A 24681-nucleotide genomic window follows, 5' to 3' on the forward strand; every position below is an offset into this window, starting at 1 on the left:
AAGATGACTGGCGAATGGCTCCTGGCTCATCAAGACGCAAGGAATCATCTTCACTGCGTAACATCACACTCGGGCGTGTCGATGGGAGTTTTAACAATTCAGCAAGATACTTCGGTTCACCAAACTTAAGAACCTTGAATGTAATAAGACACAATTTAAATTCAATTCTAGCCTTTACTGGTAACCAATGCAACTCAATCAGAAACGGGGTAGTTGAGGTTCTCGGGGGGGAGACCAAAGATAAGCCGTGCCGCCCTGTTCAACACAGACTGAGCTTTTGTTAGTATATTATTTGGAAGACCAACCCACAGTGAATTACAATAATCAACACGAGACAAGACCACTGCATGGACCAATGTTATGAGGCACTGTCTATTCAGGAATCTTCTCACAGAATACAGATTTCTGATATGCAAGTTACACCCTCTTACAACCTGATTAATGTGTTCTTTGTAATTTAACTTAGAATTAAAATAAACACCCAAATTTCGAACAGAACTGACTGGATGCAGCTGTGACACGCCAATGTTCAAAGCCAGGGCATTGTCAGTGTCATCACCCCTTCTGTTTCCTCTGATGATGATGATCTCAGTTTTACCATCATTCAGCTTAAGTTTCCTCTTAGCCATCCAAATCTTAATATCAGACTAGAGATTCAAACTTTATATTAGTATCGTTGATATCTGACATCTTAACATAGAGCTGGGTGTCATCAGCATAAAAATGATAGGACACATCATGAGCATCAAGTAGAGACGATAAACTACTTGTGTAGATAGTAAATAGAATTGGACCCAAAACTGATCCTTGAGGGACTCCAAATAGAAGAGAAGCAGAATCAGAGCTAGCGTAATCAACAACCACTCTCTGAGATCTGTCCGACAGATACGACCTAAGGAGCAAAAGGGCACTATCACGAACGCCATAAAAATACAGATCATCCAACAATAGTTTATGATCTACTGTATCAAAAGCTGCAGACAGATCCAAAAGAACTAGGAGAGAGGACATCCCACTACAAGTGTTTGCCACCAAGTCGCTCTGAATCCTTGTTAGTGCAGTTTCAGTCGAATGGTATTTTCTGTATGCTGATTGAACAACAGGAACAACTCTGTTGTGTTCCAGTAGTGGTAAGAGTTGGTCAAGTATGGCCCGCTCAATAATCTTGGATAAAAAAGACAGGTTAGAGACAGGACGATAATTTGTCATGCTCTCGACATCAAGGCCAGGTTTCTTAATTAGGGGCCTAAGCAAAGCACGTTTCTCAGACTGCACAAAATTACTTTCTAAGAAGCATCTATTTATTATGTTGCAGATAAAGTCTGCAGCATGCTCATACACATCAGGCAGTTGTGACATGTTACATGGATCGAGTGAGCAAAATGTTTTATTAAGTTCTCTGATGTAACAGTGGATGAAATGTTGAAAGCAAATGATCCCCGGTGCACCGTGGCTGGAAGTCAACTGAGTACACTTCACTAGGAGAACTGCTGTCTAAATCACTTCTTATGCGAGATATCTTACTTGTAAAAAATGAAGCAAAATCAGAAGCCAATTGGGCATCAGATAAAGAAGTTGGTTTAACAATTACATTCCTCCGACCAACCAAATTGTTCACAACTGCAGACAATTTTTTTTGATCACCACCACATGAATCAACTTTATTTTGATAATACCTAGCCTTTTGGGCTTTTACAGTGTGAACGACTGCTCTTCTCGCAAAAACATAACGCAAACTAGTTACTTCGGTCCGCTGCAAGCGCCACTCACGTTCTGCCCTTCTGCGTTGTCTACGCAAAGAATTAATGGATGGACCATACCACGGAGAATTATCACGTACCGTGATTGTTTTTACTACCTCAGGACAATAATGGTCAAAAATTGACCTGAGCTCGTTGTTGTAAATATCAACCAATTCACCAGAAGAAAGACTTGAAGAATCGATGGAGTTTAAACGTTGATCAGTTTCAAAACACATCAACTGGCGGTCAACATTGTTGTAATTTCTGAACCTGATGACCTTTTTATATGAGGGGGATTTCGGGACATCAAAACTAAGAGCGATCAGAGCTTGATCAGAGATGAGGGGGTCAAATGAGTCAACCTCCACATCTGATACGTGCCTGCAACCAACAGGGGACAAGATCAAGTCAAGGACATGTCCTGGGACATGAGTTGGATTACTCACATGATTGAAAAAATTGTTCTGGGTGATCAACTCAAGGAATTCTGAAGAAAATGGTTTTGACTCTGGACTGTCAACCCAATATTGAAATCACCACAAACAAGAAGTCCTCCAGGTTTAAGAGAAAACCCTTCAAGAAACTGCCCAAACTCCTCCATAAAACCTCGATCTCTGCCCGGATGACCTGGTCGATAGACAATTGCAATTCTAATGGTATTCTGATGGAAATTTATTAATACTTCCATAAATTCAAATGATGATGGGGTCAGGTCTGAGTCAATGAGAGAAACGTTTGCAAGTGCTGCAGAGTAGATGAGTGCTACGCCTCCTCCTGGATAGTCAGCAGCAGGCCTGGGAATACTAATAATAGAATGTGTCTTAGGCAAGGCATTACGAATAATATCGATATCAGACTCATACAACCAGGTTTCAGTCAAGCACAATATGTCAAGCTCGTGCTGATTTAGGGTTTCATTAATATAGTCTATCTTATTACGGATAGAACGAATATTTAAAAGACCCATCCTTAACTGGTTCAAGAGGGACGTAGTCAGTTTTTTGAATGGTCAAAATTGGTGTTTTCAATCAATCTATTCCTATGAGAAATCATAATTGGACATTCTCTACTTGAAGCAAAATGGGCAACCACCTGTGACTTTGAATTAGCATCTTGATGTCTTAAAGAGGAGCAGTTGATGCATTTGGGAGAATTTCTGTTACTACAGTCCTTAGATTTATGGGCTCCAGCACAAAAGACACATTTAGGTTCATCACTTTTCCTAGAACATCTCTCAAATGTATGACCAAAGCCTTGACAGTGATGACACTGTGTAACCCAGAATCTATCGAAAGCGCGGCATCTTGTAAGATCCACATAGATGTAATTGCCCTGTTCTACAATGGAGGATCTCACCTCTGGCGACATCTTCAAGACAGCAGTTTTGGTGTCATTCCTTGTCCTTGTGAAGAGAAGGTTGAGGGTACAACCTCGATCAACGAGCATCTTAATTTTATTGTTTTTTCTCAGAATATTTGGGATGATGTCAGAGTCATCCAAGGAAGAGGAAAGGCAACATTTTCTTTGGCTCTGATATGCAAAAAGTGCCCTCAGAGCCAAAATGATCAGTCAGCACCCCAGTTGCTTCCCCCTTGGCCTCAGCTGACGGAAACTTCATTACCAGCCCACCAGCCTTGGTCTTAAGGCAACTGTCAACCGGTACCGAGTTAAGTACGCCTCTGATGTCTTCTGGTCCCATCTGATTTGTCAGGGCACTAGCGCCACTCTCTGGTTTCACAGTCAGTACATGCTGACTATGAATGGCTTTTTTCTGGCCATGAGCACTGATCTCAATCACGCCCCCAGGCAGATCCTTCCCTCCACCCACGAGAGACCCACGAACAGCATCCGCAAATGACTTGGCCTGATCTTGTGTGACCGCCATAGGTGATGAGACCTTGGTCTCTAGTGCCTCCAGTCTATTTGATACGTCTCTGATTGCTTGAAAGATTGGCCCAATGACTTTATCTTCATACTCCTTCTTGGTACTACTTCCTCCACCAGCCAAGACCTTGTCTGCTGGTGCAACACACTGGCTACACAGCCAGCGAAAGCCAAGCTGGTGGCTCCTCTTCATGAATGGATAGTCGCCTGCATCCAAATTTTCACAAGCTATATGAATCCACTCGCTGCAGTAGGCGCACTTCTGTGCTTGTGCACTTTTTGCTACAGACCTACTGCAGCGAGGGCACTGGTGTTGTTTACTCATGATAAGGGAGAACAAAAAAAACAAAATGACAACAACAGCAAAACGAATATACAATACTACCCGGGAAAAACCCGGGTAGCGCTGCCCCCGTTTGTATCACCCTAATTTAGGAGGAAAAAAAGAAAACCGAAGGAAAAAAAGCACAAAAAACAGAAATGGAAAAAAAACAAAAAAAACAGGGTGTCTGCGAGGTCACCACTAGCAGGTGGGGTAACGACTTGACTACCCTTCTAGGAAAGGTAACCCAAACCGAGGTGCCGCAGAAGTGCTGAGATGGTATTGAAACTTTTCCCAATTTCGAGCTTTACAGCAGCAACAAATACGTCACTTAGGCAAGACCTCATTGGTTACGATACTGCCACTTTCCACAAGGATTGTGGAAAGTATTAAGAATATATGGAGTAGATGGGAAGTTGCTGAATGCTGTGAAGAGTATGTATGATGGTGCTAAGGCTGCAGTGCATGTGGATGGTGAACTGAGTGAAGTTTTCTCTTTGAAGGTTGGGTTGAAACAGGGATATGTCATGTCTCCATGGATGTTCAATCTGTGCATGGATGGGGTAATAAAAGAGGTACAAGGTAGGGTAGTGGATGTTGGAGTGGCCCTGGTGAGAGAGGGTAGTGTTTGGAAACTCCCTGTACTGTTGTTTGCAGATGATACTGTGTTGTTGAGTGAAGACGAAGGGGAGCTTCAGGGCTTGGTGGATGAGTTTGAGAGAGTGTGTCAAAATGTAATCTAAAAGTGAATGTAGGGAAGAGTATAGTGATGGTCTTTGAGTGAGGTGAAGTCAGTGAATGTACAGCGAGGATGGATGGTGAGGAATTGGAAAATGTGAGTACGTTTAAGTACTTGGGTAGTGTGATGAGTAGGGATGGAGGTTTGGAGGGTGAAGTGCTTGAAAGGGTACAGCAGAGAAGAAAGGTTGCTGATTCCTTGAATGCTGTGATAAGAAACAGGGAAGTGAGCATGGAAGTGAAAAAGTTACTACATGACAGTACTGTGATACCAACTCTAACGTATGGAAGTGAAGCTTGGACGTTGTTGGAGGGACACAAGTCAAGAGTGAGAGCAGTGGAAATGAGTTATTTAAGAGGAGCCTGTGGAGTCACATGGAGAGACAGGCTGACATATGAGGATATAAAGGAGCGTTGTGGCGCTTTGGGGGATGTGATAGGAAGCGTTAGGAGGAATACACTGAGGTGGTTTGGCCATGTGGAGAGGATGGAGGGTGAAAGACTGATGAAGAGAGGGTATGTGAGTGAGGTGGAGGGGGGGAGAGGGAGGGGGAGGGGGAGGCCAAGGATGAGATGGAGGGATGGGGTGGAGAGGTATATGAGAGAGGGGCGTGTGAATTGGGAGCAGGGCAGTGAAGTGGCGAGGGATAGGGTGATGTGGAGGCGATTTGTTTGTGGCCACCCCGAACGAGATTGAGGCGTCTGGCAATAGATAGATAGATAGATAGAAAAACCATTATAAAAAAGAAATCTTTCATTTTAGCCCACATCTCTGGCCTCCTTGCTCTTTTTCTGTTATGAGATGACTAGCAGCTTTTTGCTCACTACTAGAGTCATTCATGTTCTCTAGACAATGAGAAGAAACACTAAAACAGCTTTAATAATAGCCTGTTAATCCAGGCAGTGTTCTAGGACGGCTGGTAAACATAAAACTGCATCACATCGCGACAGATTCCGAGATCACAGTTGCCAATGTCTTGCTGAGCTCTCTGCCTTTCCCCATTTTCTGTACATTATGGCTAACTTACCCTGAAAATTATGCAATTTTATGCTAAAATATTCCATTATGTTAGAATAATGGTACAGTAATTAATAATGCTATAAAAAGGAATGCGTGACTGTGAGCATAAAGCAATGCTAGTATCTGGTAACACCAGACAACACATTGCTGGGAGGCATTTGGTACATCCTGTGCCCAGTATGAAGGCTTGTCGATGCACTGAGGTGAAGCAGGCAGTGAAACCATGTTACAGAAGGGGGATTTGGACGGTATGCCAGTTGTTTTCTGTACCTTGTGAGTGCTTTCCAGATCAAGGAGGGTTTGGGCTACATAGTGATAAACTTAACTCAGTTTCGCTTGCAGTGGCGCTCGGTACGCTATGTTATTAAGGGCCTCATATACAGTACAGGCAGACCCCGAGAGACAATACCCCTAGATGTGATACCCTGGCATAGCTTGGGGGTGTAGAAATACCACCCTGCCCTGCCAAGGGATGGCCAGACCCTGGTATAATGATAGTTTTTTTTTTTTTTTTTTTTAACCTATTTTGAAGATACTTTTGACTTAAATTTTGTGTTTAGGTTGATTCATAAACTGTTTTTAAACTTAAATCAATGTCTCTTAGTCATAGGTGGGGTGAACATTGTCATTTTTGGGTCCAGTTTACTAAGTTTAATTTGTTCCAGACATATTTGACGATTTTCAGATTTTATTTTTGGGTTTAGGTGAGTTATAAGCTACTTTTAGGCTTAGTTTAGCTTGTTTTAAAGGTGTTGGGGGTTTAGGTTAGAAGCTTGTTTTTGGGCTCATTTGAGTGGGTTTAGAACTTGGCTTTTGGGGAAGCCCAAGGCTCAAAAATGCATCCCTGTACTTTACATGCTTAATCTACCCCAAGATACTATACCCCACCTAGCGATGGGTTTTTACATAACCAGTTGCATTGTTAACCCATGGTATGCCCGTACTACTTCTTCTCTGGTTAACTTTTGTAGCCAAGACAAAGTTTTAATAAAACAAGTCATGCTTACTCATAGTTACCAGTGTTTACACGTGAAATGTGAGAAGTATCCTATGCAGTGCACCCTTCCATGAATGTAAACAAACACCAACAGGGTAACGGCTGTTCGAGATGATGAGTCTGACACACTGTTACTGTAGGCTTTCCCTGGATAGAGACGATGTGCATTTCGGACGGCGTTTGCTATGGTGATCGGTTGCACACCACGTTTGTAACAGTCATGTAATGAAAATTCTACCTGGATAACTGAAAATTTTATATTTTTGCTAACATAATAATATAGAAGGAAAGACTAAGTTGTGGAAGTTACCAGTATGGAAACTACCAGAGTGGAGTCCAACGTGGGACAGTTGATGCAAAGGCATTAACAAGCTCAAATTTACAAACTTGTAAACGTTTTGAGCCTGTGTAGGTTTATGTCCAAGGGTGTTTGGGGTTTGTTGCTCATGTAATGCCACTCAGGGATGAGTGAGGCTGGTCTTTCTCATCTTAAATGTCAGGACCAACTTGCCTAGCCCCAGGCTCCTACGCTGCTCATGGGGCAGCATAGGATTGGATGATGGATGGATGGTAAACTTTTGCAGTTTTTGTTCTAATGACATCAGTTGTCTGCTGGTTAACACACAAATTCTTGACAATCAGATGGAAATGATGCTGCCTTATTTTTAGGGTCGACTTGTCCGGCAAATAAGGCCTAAACCTGAATTACATCTCAGAATTTTAGGGGTCAACTTATATGCTGCCATATATGGTATACACAAGATTGACATCCAGGGATACCTCTTATGTCATCATGATCATCATCAATCTTCTATCTATCTGTCTATTGCCAGACGCCATAATCCCGTATGGGGTGGCCACTTGACTCTGAGTTATTTGTTTTACAGGGAGGGGCACTAACCCTCTTCCAACCCACTTGACACGTAGGGAGCATGTATGGTTTGGTTATATGGTTACCACTCAGCGTTTTAAATGGTTTCTTGGCTTACAGGAAACCATTTGGCTTGTCACTTAATGTAAAGCCACCTGTAACGGAAAGAAAAGCAATAAGTAGTGACAGAAAAGATGGGAGAAATAGGAAGAGAGGAGGGCAAGCACAGAAAAAGAATGATAAAGGCTAAGGAAGAAATAGGCAGCACTACAACAAGTGAGTGGATGATGGTCGCCACCACCTATCTTAATCTTCATTAAACTATCATTGTGTACCCATATATATACAGATACTGTATTTCATCCCACTTGTTTATGGGGAGAGAGAGAGAGAGAGTTAACCCGAGGCGTCCCGTTGATGTATGGATACGTCACCACGTTTTGTTATGGTGACACCCGATGACATATCCATACGTTTTGCAATTGCGAGGTCCATCATTTGCACATTTTTCAAGGTATATGGGTAATTTTTGGTAGGCACATGTGGGAGACCTTCCTCTACCTGCCATCAGGCAGGGATACTGCCTGTCCCCACCTGACACCCCTCCCAACCCAGACGCCATTTTCTCGGCAACTCACCTGTTAGCAGTGACCTGGCTAGTAAAGACATGTCGCGCCACGGTCTCTCCAATGACGAAATTCAAGGCGAAAGTGATTCCCGACGTGGAGGACAAAGGAAGAAACAAGCAGAAGTGATGAGGCGGTAACATCGTAAAGGAAGGTGCCGTATGTTGGTGTGTTTGGTGAGTGAACAACACGTTGAGTACACCGCTTCCCGTCCGATCAGCGAAGTTAAGCAATGCTGGGTCTGGTTAGTACTTGGATGGGTGACCGCCTGGGAACACCAGATGCTGTTGGCATCCCCACATGTCAAGTGGGGTTGGTGGAGGATTAGTGCCCCTCCCTGTAAAACAATTAACTCTAAGCCCTTGGCCACCCCGTCTGGGATACATGGCGTCTGGCAATGAATGAATGAATGAATTTTTGTGTGAAAACCAGTATACTCTTGTACTGCATACAAATTCGTACCAAATAAATAAATATTTACATATTGTGAGTGGTTTGAAGTAGTTACCCCTCCCATGGAAAACACCTTCTCTGGAGCCTGGCCTGAGAGAACACGGTGCCAAGGTGAGGGTACTGTCACCTGTACCGGCATTTCTAAACTCAACTGAGCACTTTTTCCCTGAATTTTTGAGATTTCTCATAAAAAGCAGAGGTTCTAGCCCCCCAAAAAAAACTTTTCGAAAATCTGCTGGGATTGTGGGGGGGGGGGTCATTGGTGAAAATTTTGCTGGGATCCGGGATGTTAAAAGGAAAAGTTGTGTTCTCAAAGCCCCTGCACTCCATTCCTTGGAGATACTTCGTATTCATGGGAATACATTTCGAATCTGCAATATTTCTGATGCATGTAAAATCCCCCCCCCCTCTTTTTTTTTTTTTTTTTTTTTTTTTTTTTTTTTTTGAGTGGTCTATTGTAGTGCTAGTAACTAACATCCGTGGGGAGTCTGTTCCAGGTGTAGCACATATTGTACATGAAAAAGTTTTCACATAGAGGGACATTAAATCGTTTAAGTTCCAGCTTCCAACCAAAGCTGCATGTTGAGTTTATGTTGAGACTAAACAACTCTCTTTGGTGAAGATTGTAAAGCCCATTCAGTATTTTAAACACTTCAGTGAACTGACCTCATAGTGTAGAAGTTTCTAATGAAAACAGTTCCAGTGTTCTCGGATGATCCTGATAACTCAGTCCCCTGATAGATGGAATTTGGTTTGTAACTCCAGCGTGAATTCTTTGAAGTCAGTCTTGTCTTTCCTAAGTGTAGTTGACCAGAGCTGGACAGCATATTCTAGAAATGGCTGTATTAAGGAGTTGTAGAGTATAAGGACAGTCTCTTTATACCCTTAGCAAAGCTGCCTTTGAATATAGCCTAACAATTTCTGGGCCTTTTTCTCTACTTTGATGTACTTTGGAAAACTTCAGGTCATTACTGATCAGTACTTTTAAGTCCTTTTCCAAATCTGTCATCCTCAGAGTTCTCCCCCAAAGTGAATAGTCTGACCTGGGATTTGCATGGCCAGTATGCATTCTTTACATTTCTCCAAGTTAAGTGGTGGACGCCTTTTTTGCCCAGCTGAAGGCAATCATCAGGGAAGGAGGATTCTCTCCAAACAGGTCCTCAGTTTTGATGGAGTGGGCCTGTTTTGGAAATGTATTTCCTCCCAGAAAAACTATATCCTCAAGGAAGCTTGATGTGTCTCTAGCTTTAAGGCAGCCAAAGACTACCTCACTTTCCTCATTGGTTTGAATGCAGAAGGAGACCTTAAGTTGAAACCCCTCCTCATCTGCAATTGGCATAACCATTGAAAAAATCCCGTCGATAGCGAGGGAGTACTTTATCATGCATATGGTTGATGATAAGAGGTTAAAGACTGTACACAGCTCCAACATGTGCTCCCCATGCTTTTCCCTGTTCACATACCTTCAATTTCTTGGCTAGAGGAATAGACACAAGCACACACTTGACTGACAGTGCACAAGGTAGCTGAGGGTGCACTTGATAGGCATTATATAAGCAGAGTGAGCACATTGCTCACAAATAAAGTTCACTGTATGCTTTCATTATCATGTGTAGACAAGTTAGCTCTGAGCACAACGGTGACGTGAGAGAGAGAGAGAGAGAGAGAGAGAGCAAGGCAAGAGTTGAATGGAACTTGAGAAGGGGAAGGGTGCATGTGTCTCACTACCTCATCCCCTGCTCATTTACATCACGGCTCAGCTGACTTTGTGAAGGGGTGTGGTGTGCCTTTTGAATTTTCCTCTTGTTCCCTAACTTTTTCCTGTAATTATGGAATCATGAAGTTCAGATTACTGAAATTGGATCTTAACACGTTGACCGCTTATCGGGCCATCGATGTACCGAGCAGAAGTTTCCCCCTCAGCGTATTGGTACATCCTTGACCCGAATGTCCCTTTTCAAAAACTTTTGAAAACGTGAGTATATAATCAATATTTATTTCCATTTGCATTTATTAAAGCTACAGATGTGCTGCAATGGTATTATTTAATACAAAAATACTTATACATAGGTAAGTTATTGATTAATAATCATCTAAAAATTTATTTGTTTTTCATTCATCATTTTTTATACAAAATCAGTTTTCACACAGTACAGTTAGCTCAAATGCATTATAATCAATATCATAGAAAGGCAGGTATCAAATATAACACTTATGAATGCATTTCTTGTATAAAAAGTAAAAAATCAACACTCCGTTTTAAAAAAATTGAGATAATATTTCATAAAATAAAACATAGTTCCAAGATGCACAAGAAGCCTGGTAACAATTTATAAACAAAGTAAATGAATTACATAATGTAACAGTAAGTAACTGTAAAGGAAAATACTGCTAAATTTAAAAAAATATATATTTTTTTAAAATCTTATGATAAATGAAGGTTATATAAAACATACAAAAATAATTAACTATTACACTGTATGACTCGTAATTTGCAAAACTGAATATCCAAATATCTAATTTTTGCCCTGTATTATATAACCTATTAGTATGAAGCTGCATGCTTTTCATTGAAACATGAAATACAAAGGTGGGGTTGTCCATCACACCCAACACAGAAGGTTGATACTCTCCTTGGAGAGAGAGAGAGAGAGAGAGAGAGATATGTAGCTTATTGAAATAATAAGACATATTTTATAGGTACTAACAGGTATATACATTAGAAAATACACATTTTTCTAAAGTAATGAAATGGTACATCAATGCACCAATTCGCAGAGCAACAAGATATCATCAGTAGGTCGCGTATTGGTACCCAGATGCACCGAGGCAACCTCGGTACATCGATGCTCCAATACGCGAGGGGAGAAAAATATATTAGTGGTCGGCGATTCGGTATACATATGTACCACGACTTTTACTGCTCTAACCAATGCACCACCCTCTAAGAGTGAATCACACCTCCTCTCCCTCCGAAAGTCCAACGGACACTGGCAGGGGAGCGAAGTGAAGTTGACGCTGGGAGGGCGAGACTGCAGGGTTGCCAAACGCGGCGAACGTGTTAATTGCCCAAGCTATGATCATCGGTTTCTTGTCCAGAGAGGGCTCATATAGTGAGACCTGCCCCAAACTATGATCAGTGGTTTCTTTTCTAAAGAGGGTTTGTATAGTGGGACCTACCCTGCTGCCATGAGAGTGAAATGTGACAGGAAGCTTATTAACCAACCACCCATGACAGTTATCGCTGTCAGTCAGAGTTGCGCTGAGACTTTCACGTTATTTTATACCATACTGTATTACTAGTATACATTTCAGATTTCTCATTTCCCAACAGTATACTGGGAAGTACTGTAACTAAGTGGTCTTGGCACATGGTTTTGCATCCAATCCATAGAAACATCAGTTGCAGTATGGCCAACCTCAGCATGGAGAGTCTTTCAAAAGGAAGCATGGCATCATTTGGCTGATTAATTGATTGATCGGTAGTAGTAGTAGTAATTGTTCCCTAGGCAGTCTGGCCGAACAACCCAAGAGTCCTTAAGGAAGGCCATGGCTGAGACCGGGCTTTCCCACAGAGCTCTCAAGGAGTGTATGTTATGTTGTTGGCCTAGGTGAATGTGTGCAATGCAGTCTTCCATAATGTGCTTAATAGTATGGGGTGCTGTGTTACATCCTGGACAGGCATCAGGGACAGAGTCATCCAGCCTCTTCTGATAACTTAAGAGCGCTGGATGATGCCCACATCTCAGCCTGGCCATGTGGACTTAGTCCTAATGAGGGAAATAGGATTCAGAAGGGTGGATATCAGGAGACCATGCATGCCGCTGTGTGTTGTCTCTGAGAGACTGAGTGGAGCAGCAAGTGATTTCAGTATGGATATGCTTCTGGAAGCTGGTCTGAGGTGGGCAATGGGGGAGAGATGACAGTATTTGTGTATGATATTGTGTGTTGGGTGTTGTATTGATGTTCCTTGGTGTGTGTGTGGATGTGCTGCCATGTAGTGTAGTAGATTTTGTAGGTTTGTGGAGGCTGCAGTGAGAATTTGGGTGCCTCTGATGATTAGATGATCCTTTACCAGGACTTTGGTTTCTTGATGTAGGTGGTTTGGGGGTGTAGTAGCCGTGCAGCCTGTGATTATTTTTAGGGCCTTGTTCTGTATGGTCTGTAGAGTGTTGTAGTGAGTTTCAGTGAAGTTAGGAGCCCAAGCAGGGCTTGCGTAATTCATCACTGAACGTATATATTGTTTGTATACTGTGGTGGTGGTTTCTTTGTCGTGTCCGAATGTTGTATGGGCAAGTGACCTCAAGGCACTGAGTCTTGGTGTTAATTTATTTGTAATGTTTTGATGTGTTGTTTAAATGACATTGATGTATTTTCTGTTACTCCAAGGATTTTGTGTGTGTGTGTGTGTGTGTGTGTGTGTGTGTGTGTGTGGGGTAGGGGAGTGTTGTTTATGGTGAGGTATGGAATGTGACTGTGTTTTGCTGTCCAGTTTGTGAGAAGGGTCATAGTAGATTTGGCCGGGGCTATATTGAGCCTGTTTGTGGTGAACCATTTGTGTAATGTGTTGAGGTAAGGTTGGATGATGTGTGCAGCTGTCTTTGCATTTTGGTGTGTACTGTACATGTAGGTGTTATATCATCATGCATAGGAGGCTATGTGTATTTGTGGTGTGTGGGGTGTGGGTATGTTGTGCATGTATAAGTTAAAGAGTGTAGGGAACAAAACAGATCCCTGGGGGACGCATTTTGTGAAGTTTCTGATGTTTGAAGACTGACCAGCAAATGTTCCATTTGCACATCTGCCTGCTAAGTAGTTTGCCAACCATCTTTTTGTGTTATTGTGCATGTTTGTGTTGAATATTTTGTTTGTGAGGTTGTGGCGGGGGATGGCATCAAAAGCTTTGCTAATGTCTAGTGTGACTAAGAGTGTTCTCTGTGGTGGCCTAGCTGAATTCATGCCATCAAAAACTCTCTCTGTAAGGTCTGTAAGAAGAGTGTTTGCGGAGTGTAGTGGCCTAAAGTCATGTTGTGATTGGGCTAGGGGGGTGTGAGGTGTAACTAATTGTAGTACCAGTCGTTCAGTTACTTTAGAGGGGGTGCGGAGGAGTGTGATGGGGCGGTGTGAGGAAGGTAACGCTGGGTCTTTGTTGGGTTTGGGGATAGTGATGATAATGCCATGCTTCCAGATGTTGGGTATTATGTTGTGTGAGTAGCTGTAGTTTGATATGTTGCTGAGTGCTTGTATGCCTTGTCGTCCAAGGTGTTTAAGGTGAATGTTGCTTATGTTGTCTGGTCCACGGGCAGATGAGTGCTTACGGTTGCTAATGATGTGCTTCATCTGGTTGTAAGTGAAATGCATAGTCTGGGTTTGTAAGGAACTGTCTCTTACACCCGATGATACTTCGGTCGTCGCGATGGGGGTTTAGATGGCTGACATGTGAAAAGTGATTGATGAGAGTGTTTGCTTCCTGTTTGTTTGAAGGTATGGTGTCTGCTGTTGTGATGGCAGCGTGTGATTGTGTAGTGTTGCTGATGGAGAGTGTGATGCTGTTTAGTGTTTTGTAGAGTTGGCTGGTGTTTGTTTTGTGGTCAAGTGTTTGGAGATAATTATTCCAGTTTAGTGTTTGCTGTTCTGATATTTTATTGTTTATTTGAGTGTTGAGTGCTTGTATTTGTTGTACAGTGTCTTGTGTATGGAGTGTTGGGGAGTGTCGCAGTGTGTCCCGTCGACTGACGAGGCCTTGAATTTCTGGTGTGAAGTTGGGGTTGTGTCTCTTTCTGTTGCTTCTAGGGATGTGTCTTTTGTCTGCATTTTATATAATTATATTGAAGGTGTGCACAGCGGTGCTGATGTTTGTGATGGGTGTACCGTTTAGTGTTTTGAAATGTTGTTCTGTTTTAGTTGTGAAGGCCTCCCAGTGTGCTTTCTTATAATTAGTGTATGTGTGTGTCAGTGGCCAGCTGGTGTGATTCTGGTTGTGGTAGTGATGATGATTGGGAGGTGATCAGATCCAAGGGTTTTGACCACTCCCCAGGATGTTGTGGGGGCGAGGATTGGGGAGCAAAAGGTGATGTCTGGGGATGATGGGAGGAAGAGGGCTTTGTGTGGGATATGGGTATGTTGATGAAGATTATTCAGTATGAAAAGATGATCTGTTTGGGATTGTAGTACCAGCCCTCTGTCTGTGTCAGGGTTGTTGACATGCCAGGCCGATGCCTTAGCGTTGAAATCACCACCCAAGATGATGATGGGTATTTTAGTGATGTGTATTTGTGGAGAGTAGTTGTGTGGTACTGTGGGGGACAATTGGAGGGGAATGTATGTGTTGGCGATTGTTACATGTAATTTGTTACTAGTGCGTATTTTAATTGATTGTATTTCTGTTGTGGTGTCATGTAGGGGGAGAAGTGACTTTGTGTGTGCACTGGTATCTGAAAAGTTGATGGATTTATGTACCAGGGTGATGAGTCCACCACCACCGCCGTCAGCCCGGTCTTGTCGAATAGTGGTGAAATTATGAAATGTAGGTGTTTTTTGTGGTCTGTGTAGTTTTGTTTCTTGTAAGATGGCATTGTGTATGTTTTGTTGTTTGATGAATTGTGTGAGTTCTTGTTTTTTTGGTGTTTATACCATCTATGTTTAATTGAAGGATGTTTATGTTGTGTGTGCAATGTGTGTTGGCTGCTGCAGCACGGGGGGGAGGTGGTGGTGTGGGTGGAGGGGAACAGGTAGGAAAAGGTTGTGATGGAGGTAAGGGTTGGGGTAGATTAGGATGGGTTGGAATGGGAGGCACTGGGAGATTGGATGGTGTGAGAAGGATTGGTGGGTTTGGCTGAGGAAGTGTGGAGTATTAAAGTCAGATTGGTGGGGGGGTTAGTGAGTGGGGGGAAGGAGCTTAAGGTGCAGGTCCAGGTGTTTTCTGTAATGTCTTTTGGATGTAGGTGTAATGGGTCCAGTTCTTGCAGGAATTGCACTGAACTGAATCCTTTGTCTGTCAGCTTGACGTGATAGGTTTTGAGCATGTTGGACATAATGTATTTGTTGGTGGGTCCTAGATTGCTCTCAATGTCCCCAGCTAGAAGAAATCATCAAGAAATGACTGCCGGGGAGTCATTTCTCAGAAAAAATGGTGGTGTTGTATGTGTTGTCTAAGAGATGTGGTACTTGCCCGGGTTACTGAAGCCACTCCCAGGTTCTCGGGCCCCATGAGGGGCCGGGGGGTTTGCGGTGGTTTGGCCCCCATGCTGTCCCCCTCTTCTGTTTCGACAGCCTCTGGGGGGTAGACCCACAGTGAAGACGCCACCACATAATTAGGGTAAATCTCATAGGTTCTTGATATTTGTTATTGTGCAATTCTGTTATCATGCTCCATGTTCAGTACCAGTTATGCTCGATAACTAAGGGATCACTGTACAATACTTCTTTTAAACAGTAAATCACAACTCTGTTCCATAAATATTCCAATGAAATGTCCATTAAAAATCACCAGCATTCTGAATGTATCACATGAGCTGATTTATTAGTGGTGGCATGGAGGTTAGATGGCAGCATCTACAAGTAAGGTGGAATGTTGCCTCCCTTTTATTATTTTACAGTTACTTTTATGGCAAATGCTGAGACGAAGTTGCATCCATTGTGCCACTTCTCCATGCCTTCCCCCATGCTACATGGGCATCTGGTAATGCTCATGACTGGACTGTCACGTCGCTATATTGCAGAACATCTGCCTGTCAACATTCTTTTATGCCTCAAACTGCATCACTTTGGAACTTGCTTCCCCAGAATAGTTTTCCTTCAAACTTCAGCGTACATCAGTTCAAGTCCACCTGTTACAGATTTCTTATGAATGGAGGATGCTGCAATCTGGTGTACGAATTATATTTTATTTAATTTGTTTTTCCATCCTCTGTTCTTCTTCTCTCTCTCTCTCTCTCTAAAAAGAAAAAATAAATAAATGAATACATAAATGAATAAAAAAAGTCACAGAGAGGCTGATCATGCTCTGGTTATGTCGCTCTGACCACAGTCTAAGTAATATTCAGTCATCCCACACACAGGAGGATAATGTCAAAAGGTCTCCCATAGAGAGAAAACGAGAAGTAAAGGGATAACTCACGTGTGACATGTATACCTTGTTCACTTAGTTCTGACGGGTTGCAGTTAATGCAACATGGATGAGCATTGTAAATCAATGACTCTTCATATTTTAACACAATTATATATTTATATTTATAACTGCTTGCATTAAAGCAGCCAGTTTAAATCATCATCATCATCATCATCATCATCATCACCCAGTCCTGTATTGCATCATGAGGAGCACAGGAGTCCAGGTCTAAGCAAGTTGGTTTTGACATTTAAGATGAAAGTGACCAGCCTCACTCATCCCTGAGTGGCATTACATGAACAGTAAACCCCAACCACCCCTTGGATATATGAAATAATTTCCAAAGCTAAAGAGGTCAGAGTTAACTGAAAAAGTTTACCGTTATCAAAGAAAATTAAAGTTGATTATAAAGTTATATAAAACGATGAGTGATGTTTGAAGTAAATGCAGACATGTATTATAGAGCAATATGTGGCTGTAGGTGTACACCGTAGTTCGATAACTTCAAATGTCACTCATCGTTTTATAAAACTTTATAATCAACTTTAATTTTCTTTGATAAAGGTAAACTTTTAAAGTTAATTTTGACCTCTTTAGCTCTGGAAATTATTCCACATTTAACCTGGCATGTTTTCAAATGCCGCACTTCTGAGCTTTGCGTTCGAGTGGGGAGAGACTGATGGGAGCCACGTCTGCGCCCTGCCCAGGGCTCTCACTTTTTAAGGAAATTTCCTCAGATAGGGAAATTTGGAGTCATCTGAGGAAAAGTTTAAGGAAATGACATTTCTGAGGAAATTCTGAGGAAATTGAGAACAAAATGGGTGGAAAATCTGAGGAAATTATACATTTGTCTAAGGAAATTGAAAACATAAAAAATGTGATGCTTAAGAACTCGAATTAAGCTTATCACAACTGCACAATGCAAGCAGAACTAATGTTCAAATGTTCCGCTGTGATCCATTTAACATAGATGTTCATAACACTCACTTGCAAGTACCTGTCAATCAGATTTATCTTGGTATACTTGCCACAGACACAATACAAAACTCCTTTTTATGCAAGGACCTTCAAAGAGTAAAGGAGTTCAAAATAAGCTGTCGGGCATTTCTTCTAGAATTCATTGACCAAATAAGAACCCGGTTTGACACAAGAGCCTTTAAAATCCTATCATTTCTGGAACCGAAGAATGCTCTAAATCTGAAGCCCAACAGTCTGAGGGAGGTGTTTCAAGCTTTTCCATATCTGTCTGATATATGTGACAAGGAGAGTGCAGATCTTGAATGGAGAAAACTGGCTATAGAGGGACTTTTCAGTGAAGTACAAGATGTGTCAGAGTTTTGGAAGCAACAGTTTTCTTTAAAAGATGTCGATGGTAGTCCAAAGTACCCAAATCTATGCAAAGTAGTTGGTTGTGTCCTTGCTCTTCCTCACTCAAATGCAGCTGTTGAGCGTGCGTTCAGTCAGGTTAGTCTCATAAAGACTGCCATGAGAAACTCACTGAAATCTGCCAGCCTTGTCAGTCTGCTTCATGTTAAAAATGTCTTACATACAGCTGGAATTTCAGCCCATCAATTAAAAATGGATGAAAATCTTAAAGCAGCTCTTTCAAATGTTGACCATGATGCTACTGATGCTGAATGCCAAGACATTCTTAGAGACAGGTATCAAAAGTAAGAAGCTGCAATGTAAAAAAAAAAAAAAAAAAAAAAAAAAAATCTTTGTTCTATAATTCTATTATCCAAACCAGAATGAATATTTTCACAACCTAGTTAATATGTCCAAAGTCTGGCTATATATTATTTGATTTGCAGTAACAAATGCACTTTAGCAATAGTAATGCAGCTGCTGTGTAATGCCATTTTAGTTGCAACCTTGTCACAAATATTGATCAAAGCTTATACTAGCTTGCTTAATAGAATGTTCTGTCCCAGTGGTGAATATCTTTGCATTATGGTTTATTTTGTTCTATGCTATTTAGAGTCTTGAAATCTTCTACATATGTAGTAGAGATTTTTGCATCCTGATGGGTTCTGCTTTTTATGTTAACAGCTTATAAAATAATCTATTTGCATGGTGGTTAGAACTTATAAAACAATCTGTTTGCATGGTGGTTATTTGTGCATTGTGGACTCTATTCTTTGGTATTAAATTTAAGAGCCTATCAAATCTTCTTTTATTTCTACAAAGGATTTTTCTTTTTCTTTTTTGGATCGGTGAGAACTCATAATATGAGTTTTTATATAAAAAAAAAAAAAAAACCCAATTAGTCATATATATATATTCTTAAAAGTTCTATAGCATTATAAATAAAGCAATTTCCACTAGTAAGTCAGTTTTGCTGTAAAATTTAAGTTATAAACCTTTAAATTCATTATTTGCAGGTCTGAGGAAATTTATCTGTATCTGAGGAAATTTTGTCAGTGTTCTAAGGAAATCTCACAAAGCGATAGTGAGAGCCCTGGCCCTGCCACTGCCCTGAGCCAACTGACGGCTGTGGGACCTTGTGATGTCATGCGCAGGCTTCTCCAAAATTTGAACCAAGAGTGGCACTGACTTGCTACATATGCATAATTTGAATTCATAACTGGATCAGTCGTATACAGCCTAAGGGAATTCTTCTTGCATATAATGAATATTTAAAATACAGTAAAAGTCCTGTAACCCGAATGGCAGGGGACTGAGGGTCTTTCGAACTACAGTACAGTACTGTATTGTTTTTTTTTGGACTATGGGGAGGGACCTCTGAAAATCAGACTATGGGGAGGGACCTCTGAAAACATCAGAAATAGGTACATGATCATTAAATAAACACATACAATGATATGGGTTATTGTTTTACCAGAAATGCATAGAAGTGTAACTGAATAGTTGCAGGCAGGTACCGTTCATCCAAGTCCAAGAGCAAGTCCAAGCCAGACAAATCCATAGATAAAGCCCAGAGAAAAAATGCACTTGATTCACTAGTATATGAGGGAGGGGGGGGTGAGTTGGGGGGAGGGTAGTCAAATGGTGGGTGACAGAGCGACTTGGAGGTGTTTTGTCTGCGGCCACCCTTTGCGGGATTAGGGCGTCGGGCTATAGATAGATAGATAGATAGATAGTATCGTACTATTCACTTAATTTCCACTCGGTACACTTAAATTTATTACTGCTCTTAAAATTATCTGCAGCCTCGAAAAGTTTGGAGTATTGGGATATTCGGATTATTGGTGGTCTGATTAAAGGAATTTTACTGTACAGTATTAGGGTCTTTGCATTGCAGTGAACTTTGCACATTTGGAACCTGTTTATATTGAGACTTACAATGCACGTCCAGCATACAGGTTTTTATTAATACTGTATTTATAATTTTTCCTTCCAAGGTGTGAGGGAGATACAAAACTATTCATATTGTTAAAATGAGTTATCATTAAGCAAGGGATACCTGTATTTGCTACTTATGACAATGTAAAGTTTGTTGTGTATAAAATAGTTTCATGATTTTGAAAATACTGTGTAAGCTTTTGGTATGTTACTTGTACTGGTATTTTGTAAGATACAGTATAAATCACATCAGGATCAGCAGATTCCAGTACAGTACAGATTTTTTTTTTTATTGTTTTCCATTTCCAGTTCAGATACTGATACAGCTCCTGATGTGGCCCAAGGCTTATCTGGTTCTGCTCATGTTCAGATACTGATTTTAATTGACTCATGCATGGTAAAGCACAGGCCATTGTTAGGATGAAACATGTATGAATTTATGATTTGTATTGAACACTGTGTCTATTGTTTCCTGTATTTCTTTTTTTCTCCTTTTCATGTTTGTGGAACCTCACCTTCCCTCTTTAATATTAGAAATGGGATCAGAGATGAAAATAATGACAAGGAACAGTATAAAGCATATAATGGATGAATTAAGGTTTTAGAAAGTACAGAGATGTGAATTTGATTTTGTGATGTACTGTACTTTACAGGTAACACTCCCTCCATGGCCAATATATCGCCGCTACCCTCTTAAGTGGGCACCTTCTCAGGAGTCTCCTGCTCCTTCCACCTCTGCATCTGACAGCACTTCTGGGAAGAAAAAGAAGAAATAAACATGCTTAATGATAAGAGTCAAAGGAATGGTTTAGTAAAAGGAAACATACTGCAACGTGACTTTTTTTTTTTTTTTTTTTGATGGCTTTGATTTTTTCTTTTTATATGATGAATTTCTTCCCTTTGTCTCACAAAATGTAAAGGAAATTAATAAAAGTATTTTTATTCTTATGTGTGATTATGTTCCTAACATTCAGTGGTTTTCATACACTGTACAGTATTAGGAATAGACGTGCTGCCGGTTCTGGGTAAACATGGCAAGTGCACTCTACCATGTACTTAAAAGCTTACGGTATATGTATCTTTTAATTTGATTTATCAGTTGCACTGATCAAGACGTGATAATTTTAATTCTTTGAGGCTGAAGGGAAGCAGCCTCCATATTGGCGATATTGTCAGTATTCACACTGCAGACAAAGCTCAACTCCATCACACAAGGCTTTACCAGTAACAACAATAATAGATGTTATGATATTTACCGACATGGCCACTGTAGATCCAAACTACCCCCTTCAGGTATGTTGTGAAGGAATTCTTTTCATGGTGAAAATGGATGGTACCTGTTAGGTACGTAAATTGCAGTGGAATTGACTGGAAGTAGCATACAGCTACACCATTCCCGAGTGGTGCTCGTACCTCATGAGGAGGAAGGTGTTTAATGTATGGTGTACAGTATCAGCTGTATGAGTTTATATTGGGGTTATGCTTATGAATGTTTATTTGACCTCTTCATTATCAGTTTTCTGAAACAACAGGTTCTGTGAGCAGCTCTAAACTTGACAGTAAAGTACCTTCTGGAGGATGCGACAAAATACCGAATCAACAGTCATTTACCGAATCAACGCCGAATTGGCACTTTTAATTGGTAAATGTTATAGATTTTATCACCATATAGGTTCATACACACCTAATTATCTGAAATCTGGTCAAATTTTTTTGTTTAATTTAATTGTTCATAAAAAATCCAGATTCAGAGCGGAAATGCGCTTAAAGTGAGTGGAAGTGTGTCTCCTTTAGCTCAACAACTTGCCTTGGGAGATTTCTACTATGTATAAATATTAATTTAACAAGCAAATTCATTGAATTGCACTGAAAATCATTATCTGTGCTAAATAGAAGTCTCTCAAGGCGTGTTGATGATCTAAAGTAGAAATACTCACTAACCTTAGCACGTTCTCGCTCTGAATCCTAATTTTCTATTAATAGTTAAATTAAGGATAGTTTTTTGACTGACTTTCAGATAATTAGGTGTGTATGAATCTATATGAAGAAAATAATATTTTCACAACAGTAATGACTGCATTCCAGCACTGGGAACTTCCGATGAGCAGCCAGCCACCACTGCTTTCGTTTACTGTTATTAACTGGTACTCAGGGAAATAATTTCCATGGTGTGCATTTGTCTGTGCTCTTACACATTTGAACGAATCGCCAGCAAGTATTCCTCTTGTCACCGGTCATTCTTGGAGGTCAGAAATAAGCAGAGTGTATGTAGGCTAAACGTAAACAAAGTCAACTATGCTGCATTAATGCGAGTAGTGACGTCACGACCAATCAGAGGCCGTTTCAGAGTCACTTGATTTTTCAGCTACTTTATCTATTATTTTTTCATGTTTCTGCACAATTTTTTTTTGGAAAAAATGGTTGACATAGAATTTTTTGCATATTTTTTACCTATACAAGTATCTTGCTTAAAAAAAATTTTGACCAGAAATTTAAGCAAGGTGAGTGATGGTGCAGCTTGCTAGGTGGGGGAGTGGGTGCGGCATGGTTGAGAGGTCGTGGGTGGGGGTGTGTTGTGGTTATCGGATGATTACTTGGTAGGGGTTGGGGACGTTGATGATTGTATAGGGTCCTGAGAATTAGGGTGTTAGTTTGTTAAGGATGGGTATTTGGGCTACCATAACTGAGTCGCCGGGCTTGTAGGGACTGGTGGGGGCGATGGGTTGAAGGTCCTGTTGTTTTTGTAGGTGATGCAGTCGGCTCCTAAGGTGGTGGAGGGGGTTGGACGTGGGGGACGTGAGGGAGGCTGTAGGTGGTGTCGGAGTGGTAAGAGAAACGGGGTTTCTCTGAACGCTCGTTCGTGAGGGGTAATGCCATCCTCTCGGGGACAGGTGTTCATCCCCCACTGTACAATTTTTACGTGGGCTGCCAGTCTCCATTTTGCATTTCTTCTATTCTGGCTTATGCCTGGTTGAGGAGGGTACGGTGACTTCTTTCGCGTATCCCATTTCCCTGTGGCCAGTATGGGGAGGAGTGAGAGAGCTTGTAATCGAAGATTGAGGCGAGTTCCTTCCATATTTTTCTGGTAAACTGTGGGTTGTTGTCGGAGTGAAAGGCTTGGGGGATGCCGAAGTAAGGGAAAACGTGGCGGACAAGGGCGTCGGCTGCAGCAATGTCGTGTTTCTCTTTAGCCGGGGAGGCAATCAGGAATTTCGAATAGCTGTCTACGAAGGTTATGATGTATTTGTAGCCTGCTTTAGGTGGGAGGGGTCCGACTACGTCCACGGACAAAAGTTGCCATGACTTATGGGCAGTGATGTTTCCTGAAGGGCTGGGTGTCCGTGTCACGTCCTTTCCTAGCGCACAAGCACGGCAGGCCTGTATGACTTGTTTGGCCAGGTTGGAGGGGCTGGGTGTTCAGTACGTGTCATTAAATACTTGCAGGAGTTTCTTGGTCCTTAGATGTATGCTGTTGTCTGAGTGCAAGTGAATCATGTTTCAAGGGTGGTGTTAGGATCGAGCACTATATGTCCGGTGTGGGTGAACAGGTAGTCGCCGTGTCAGTGGAGCTTAGTGAATACTTGGGGTGGCATCCAGTCGGGGCTGCCTTTGTTTTGCCATAGTTGTAGGAGGCTGGTGGCAGTACTGATGGCGTTGATGGGCAGCCGGGACAAGGCATCGGCGTTTGTATGTAATTTGCCAGGCTGATATGCTGTGTCGAAGTCAAATTCTTTGAGAGTTTCTCTCCATCTGACTAACTGGGCATTGTGGGTCTGAGACTAGCATAGCCATTGCAAGGATTGGTGGTCTGTTATTATGGTGACGTGGGTGCCCGACAGATATGCTCGAAAATGGTCCAACGCCCAGACGATGTCCAGGCATTCTCGTTTGGTGGTGGCATAGTTTTTTTCTGCCTGATTGAGGGTACGACTGGCACAGGCAGTGATGTATTCTTATCCCTCCTGGACCTCGGCAAGGATGGCGCTTCACTACTGGGGATACTTCGGTGTACAGGCGAAAGGGCAGGGTGTAGTCAGGGAATGTGACGATTGGGGGGGGGGCGGTGATGAGCTTGGTCTTGAGGGTGTGAAAAGCGGTGATGCAATTATCTGTCCAGGTGAAAGGTTTGTCCTTTTTTGTCATGTTGTGGAGGGGTTTCGCAGTGTTAGCAAACCCTTTTACGAAGCGTCAGTAGTAGGACATGAGCCCAATAAAGGCATGGACTTCATGGACATCTTGTGGTAGGGGAAGGTCTGTGATAGCATGTAGTTTGTCAGGGTCGGGCACTATGCCTTCCTTGGAGATGACATCCTAGGAAGGAGATGCACCGTTCAGCCTGGATGCATTTCGACGGCCTGAGCTTAAGCCCTGCCTGTCAGATTCGGATGAAGACTTGTTTAAGGCGCTGGAGGTGGTCGGCCCAGGTTTGGCTGAAGGTGATAATGTCATCAAGGTATGCCAGGCAGATTTCCCAGGTGAGGCCACTGAGAACCGACTATCAGTCAGGAGAATGTAACGGGTGTGTTGCAGAGTCCAAAAGGGAGGACATTGAATTCATAATGCTTTCCGTTGCTGGTCGAGAAAGCTGTTTTCCCCCTGTCCTCCGGGTGCACA

At 41.9% G+C, this 24681-nt stretch overlaps 1 protein-coding gene and 1 pseudogene across 1 annotated transcript in view; both read left to right on the top strand.

Moving 5' to 3' along the window:
* Window positions 1-21013, top strand: part of Spase12 (Signal peptidase complex subunit Spase12) — a 73568-nt gene extending 52555 nt beyond the window's left edge. Inside the window, exon 4 of the mRNA XM_080282411.1 lies at window positions 20721-21013. Within this exon, the coding sequence (XP_080138537.1) occupies window positions 20721-20843 (123 nt within the window). The 3' untranslated portion in view covers window positions 20844-21013. The remainder of the gene's footprint in view (window positions 1-20720) is intronic.
* LOC145412681 (5S ribosomal RNA) lies at window positions 8376-8495 on the top strand (annotated as a pseudogene).
* Window positions 21014-24681: the final 3668 nt, after the last annotated feature.

This window comes from Coenobita brevimanus, chromosome 93 (assembly GCF_032717465.1).
Source record: "Coenobita brevimanus isolate Jiangsu-jjx chromosome 93, ASM3271746v2, whole genome shotgun sequence".
NCBI lineage: Eukaryota > Metazoa > Arthropoda > Malacostraca > Decapoda > Coenobitidae > Coenobita > Coenobita brevimanus.